The sequence below is a fragment of the Sinocyclocheilus rhinocerous genome, unplaced genomic scaffold (genome assembly GCF_001515625.1).
Source record: "Sinocyclocheilus rhinocerous isolate Xijiao unplaced genomic scaffold, SAMN03320098_v1.1 scaffold2050, whole genome shotgun sequence".
In the NCBI taxonomy this organism is placed as follows: domain Eukaryota; kingdom Metazoa; phylum Chordata; class Actinopteri; order Cypriniformes; family Cyprinidae; genus Sinocyclocheilus; species Sinocyclocheilus rhinocerous.
The window spans coordinates 55678-60911 of NW_015661574.1; the positions used below are offsets into that span (position 1 = coordinate 55678).

The 5234-nt window shown below is 39.1% G+C and overlaps 1 protein-coding gene and 1 pseudogene across 1 annotated transcript in view; one reads left to right on the forward strand and one right to left on the reverse strand.

Moving 5' to 3' along the window:
* Nucleotides 1-3542, reverse strand: part of LOC107726380 (V-type proton ATPase 116 kDa subunit a-like) — a 22855-nt gene extending 19313 nt beyond the window's left edge. The window contains exons 1-3 of the mRNA XM_016535935.1: nucleotides 2718-3542; nucleotides 2055-2133; nucleotides 1575-1672 (exon numbers count right to left, since the gene is read on the reverse strand). Coding sequence (XP_016391421.1) covers nucleotides 1575-1672; nucleotides 2055-2133; nucleotides 2718-2834 — 294 coding nt within the window. The 5' untranslated portion in view covers nucleotides 2835-3542. The remainder of the gene's footprint in view (nucleotides 1-1574; nucleotides 1673-2054; nucleotides 2134-2717) is intronic.
* Nucleotides 3543-3592: 50 nt separating this feature from the next.
* The window catches only part of LOC107726383 (tRNA (uracil-5-)-methyltransferase homolog A-like), an 8847-nt pseudogene continuing 7205 nt past the window's right edge, over nucleotides 3593-5234 (forward strand).

Genomic DNA, 5234 nt, shown 5'->3' on the forward strand with positions numbered 1-5234 from the left:
TTTTAGATGGGTCCTACCGTTCTGGGAAATCTATTAAACTTAAAACAATCTTCTCCTCTATTTTTCTAATAGGCAGTTCAGTTAAATGTTCACTGATTGGTTGAAACCAACGCGGCTGCCGCTGCCGCTCACAAAAAGATAAAATATTTTTATCTTTGGCGGCACCTGCCGCGAAGCGCCGTGCCCGTGGAAGCGGCAGGATTTTGGGTGCACGAGCACCGCTTGCCGCATGTCATGTTTTACCGCTTTCCGCATGTCTCCCATTGAGAATGTACTAGACACTCGCGACTGCCGCGTACCGTGTGAAAGGGCCTTTAGTGTAAGAAAAATAAAGTTTTTAAAAAATGTATAAACCGTAATCTCCAGCTTCCGGTTGCTCAAGCAGGCGTGTTCACAACAAGGCTTTCGAGCGTATGACGTAGGCGTAGCAGAAGGTGCAACGTAAGCTCTGGGGAGAGTGACGAATGCGGAAGAACAGAGGAGAAAGCAAAAATGTCAAAGTATTTCGATATAAGGCAAGAGGAGAATTAGTTTTTTGCCCAGCCATATTTGGTTGAACCAGAGTATACCGACCACAGGAACTCTGCGAGATGGAGGAGGCCGCAGCGGCGGTGGCACAAACTACAGATGTAGTTCACGTGGTTTCCCTGTGCTGTAAACAAAACTTGGTTCTCGCCAGACTACACTCTCTCCCCGGAGCTTACGTCGCACCTTCCGCTACACCTACGTCATATGCTCGAAAGCCTTGTTGTGAGCGTGCCTGCTTGAGCAACCGGAAGCTGGAGATTAGTTTATACATTTTTAAAAATCATTACTTTTCTTACACTAACGCATCGTTTCGCTTCAGAAGGCCTTTATTAACACCCCGGAGTCGTGTGGAGTAGTTTTATGATGGATGTATGCACTTTTTTTCGGCTTCAAAAACAGGGGCACCATTCACTGTCATCAATTGGCTAATTTTCATTTTTGGATGAACTATCCCTTTAATGGTATATATCGTAAATTAAATCGGGAGAACACACCACAAATGTGCAGTATATGTTGTCCTTTTTCATACTATTACAGCAGAATGCAAAGGGAAAAAAGAAAATAATCATAAGGAAAAGAATGCTGCGACAAGAGCTCTTGCCAAAGATATTCTTGTTATAACATGTCACGTTAAAATACCAAGCGTTATGTTATTCTCATGTCTGAAAATAAAACATGAAGGAAAATCGACAGCTCATTCAGTCAAACAGACGGATAAGCTTTATTTGTAGGGCAACCTTATGATTTGAAATTATTTGCTTCAGTCTTTTTGAATGGAAGTTCCCCAAACCGGAAGTGCCACCCACAACTCAAAACGCACTAGGCTCATTAGGAATAAGGTGGATACTTCAGCTAAGATTGAAATTATTTAACAAAACGTCTTGAATGGTGCCTATGCCTTAAGAAGCCATAAAAGAAAGAAATAAGAATCAAGAAGCAGAAACAGAAACTAGGCAACTAGCAGTAAGAATGCAGACCAGAAATTACATTTGAATGCGACTAAAAGATCAACTAATCACAAGAGAAATGAACAGTGCTGAACTCACCATTATGACCATCACATGTTTGGGTAATGGTGCAGCTGGGTTCACCTCCTCTTCTGGCAGTGGGATGTCTTCTTTTTTAATTTCCCTCAGAAGATATCCTGTTATACAAGTCCACTTTGAGTTCATTCAGTTCATTTACTTTGGAAGATTTTCAGGCATTAAAGGCGTCATATGATGCTTTTTTAAAGATCATTATTTTGTGTTACTGAATTAACTTAGTTGAATGCACTATTTAGAACTCTATAAAAAGTAAATTACCTAATGATCCTGCTCATCACTCATTCACAAATATTTCTTTTTTTAAAGTTCTCTTTTCTTTTGCTTAACACATTTCCTACTAGTAATACTACTACTGTTTTTGGTTATAACTCAACCATCATGAACATGCTTTGTGTTCAGAAAGTATTGAGACTCTTTCTTAGCTCTATCAATTTGAATTATGCCTTTATTAGATGAAGAATTTAACTGCAAAGTTTTTACCCAGAATCCTCTCCATCTCTTCACATCTCTTGATTTCACTGACAAACTTTCGCTGAAAAGAGTTCACACTTGGGTTAAGCTGAAAAGAAAAAAAAAAAAGGACAAATATATATATATATCAAAACAGATCCAGGATGACTGGAATATTTCACACATATTCAAAACATTCTATACTAATACATTCAATACAATAACTTTTATAGTATTTCATGTAATTAAAATGTTAATAATAATCATTTAGAAAGAAATTGAAATATTAATGTTTCACGACATTTCTAAGATTTACAGTTAAACTTTGTATAAAGCTATGTTTATTAATGACTTAAGAGTAAATAGCATTGGTGCAAAGTGTGCTAAACAATGCATTTTTGAAAAACACCAACAGTTGATGTGAATCAAACACTTATGTTATTCCAACAAATGAATGACGTCAATTAAAAAGTAGAAATTTCCATTGTACCTTGCTTTAGGGCATTATATGGGTGGTCTATGAAAACCTGGTGTGCTGAGTATAGCTCGACAACATTTTTTGCCAATAGAGGCAGGTGCACGGGCCAAAATTTATGTCACACCGATAGCCAACGGGTGTGAGGCTGTCAGCTCAGCACAAGCAAGTCAATTTTTCAAACAAGAAATACACAAACAAAACATTCACCGACTTACGTCTCTGAACTCCACCAGCCCGAGTTCGCCGAGTTCACTGATGCAGTCGTAAGCGGACCCGGAGTGCAGAAAGAGCTGGGCCAGACACATCTCCTCACTCCGAAACAACGAACCCATCTTGACAAAACACCAGAGGGGTTTAAGACGTGTTAAATTCACCGGGCAGTGAAGTTCAGGGTAAATAAAATCCTACGCTGGATGGACTCCCCCTGTGGGGCGGATCGGGCTGAATGGATGGATGTCACCGCTGAGGCGCTAACTTCAGCCTCAGCCGCTTTATCAGTGACACGTTTCCCGTCTCCAGTCCCAGCAGCCACATCTGACCACTGAAAACCCCGCTTTTAGTCGTTATTCTAATCACATCCAAATCTCCAGTACTGTTGGGTCGTCCATCCCTGGTTAAAGTTCGGCTGAAGTCCTACAAAACCGAGTCCGAATAAAAGCGACTTTCCTCTGTAATTTGCGCTGTCTTCGATCCAGATAGCAGCGAGCTAGATTGCTACTGTCGAAGGTGCTTGGCCTCTCATTCAGTAATGTACTATCTGTGAGTTAACACCCCGGTGATAATTTCACAGACATTCGTGTAATATTTAACCGCACTTGTTAGTCATTCGTGCTTTTTCTCTCTCTCTCTCTCTTCCGAACACGAACCTTTCCTTCAGACAAAACTTCTTGGTCCGTCAGGTCAGAGTAAAGACTCGGCACTTACTTTCGACAGTTGAGCAACATTTCCAAATAAAAGTCCCAGCTCTTTTGCACTACATAAAATTAAACGCTGCGCTGAAATTAAATGAAATTAAACGTTTAAATGCAGTGCAGTTAATTACTATTATTTTAGTAATTTTAGGTCTAAATTTAATTACTATATTTAAAACAATTAGTCTTACAACTACATTTTACTAAATAGAGTAATAGACCTCAACCGGTGTTCCCACAATACGCTGCTTTTGACACGTGTTTCTAAAGATGGCAGCTTGCATGTATGCATAACTGCACAGTGCTTTTAGAGCTCCTTAATGTTTCATAGTGAAGAACAAGGAGATTTGACACTGCAGGTTTGTTCAGACGATCTAAGGAATATCAGAAATAACTTCGCTTTCAATTTGTTTGGGATTTATTTGCCCTAAAAATAGTCTTTTTTTTTGTTTGAGCCTTGTACTGTCCATTAGTTGACATATAAACATGTCAATTCACTTTTTTAACGTAAATGTACATGCATATGTATTAGTGATCTTAGATGCTGTAACTGGTCACTATTCTATTTGTTTTTTAATGGTCCTGCTGTGTGAGAAATTAATTATTAAAGTACAAATAGTTCATGTAATCTCTCAGTTAATATGAGGTCATAAATCTATAATGATTGTAGATGAATTGAGATTTTTTTTAAATAGTTTAAAATAAATTACAGTATGGAACATTGCAGAACGCTGCTGAAACTGATTTAACGGATTGAAAATTAAGATCACCTAACAGAATACAAAATGGAAAAATATTTTAAGTTTAATATGTTCCTTTGACCTTTAATGCAGTGCAAAATGACAGATGTTGCTGTTGACAAGACTGATCCAGCTGGTTCATTATCCAGCACAGAGAAGGAACCAGATGACCTAATAGAAGAGAAAAACCAAGAGAATCAGCCAGCAGTAGCAGCAGAAGGAGAGGGTGCAGCAGGTGGTGTGTATCGTTACATCAAAGAAGATCTCTTCACCTCAGAGATCTTTAAAGTTGAGATTCAAAACTTGCCCAAGTACATTGGTTTTAATGACCTGAAGAAGTTTCTCAACAAGCATGGGATCAATCCTCACAAAATCAAGCTGTTTAGCAAACAGATGTTTGCCTTTGTCACTTTTAAGAACCAGGAGGAAAGGGACAAGGCCATGAAGGCAGTGCACGGCATGCAATGGAAGAGTAAAGTGCTGAGTGTACGGCTAGCCAAGCCCAAAGCTGATCCCATCCTCAAGAAGAGGAAACTAGAGGAGGAAGTGGAAGGTGGACAGCCTGGTACAAAACGTGCTGCGGGTAGCCAGGAGGTAGAGGAGAATGAAGAAGAGCCTCTCAATATCCAGATTGCCAATGCTGTGACACCCTTGTGGAACGTACCTTATGAAGAACAGCTGAAAAGGAAAGAGAAAGAAGTTGAAGGTGTTCTCCAGAAACTGACCAGGTATTTTCTGATGGGTCTGGTGGCATGCATATGCATCAATGGCTTGCATATTTCTATGTTAAATAGCAAAAATAGATCAATTATGTGACATTGTCAACCATATACAGTGGGTATAGAAAAGAATTAGCTGTTTCAGACACAGTTTTTGTTTTATCTAACTGTAAAAAAAAAAACAGAATCACCGAGTTGGAAAAAGTATCACCCCCTTGTGTCAGTATTTTGTTGAACCACCTTTTGCTTTAATTACAGCCTTTAGTCCATTGGGATATGTCTCCACTAACTTTGCACATCTAGACTTTGCAATATTTGCCCACTCTTCTTTGCAGAACTGCTGAAGTTCAGTTAAATTTGAT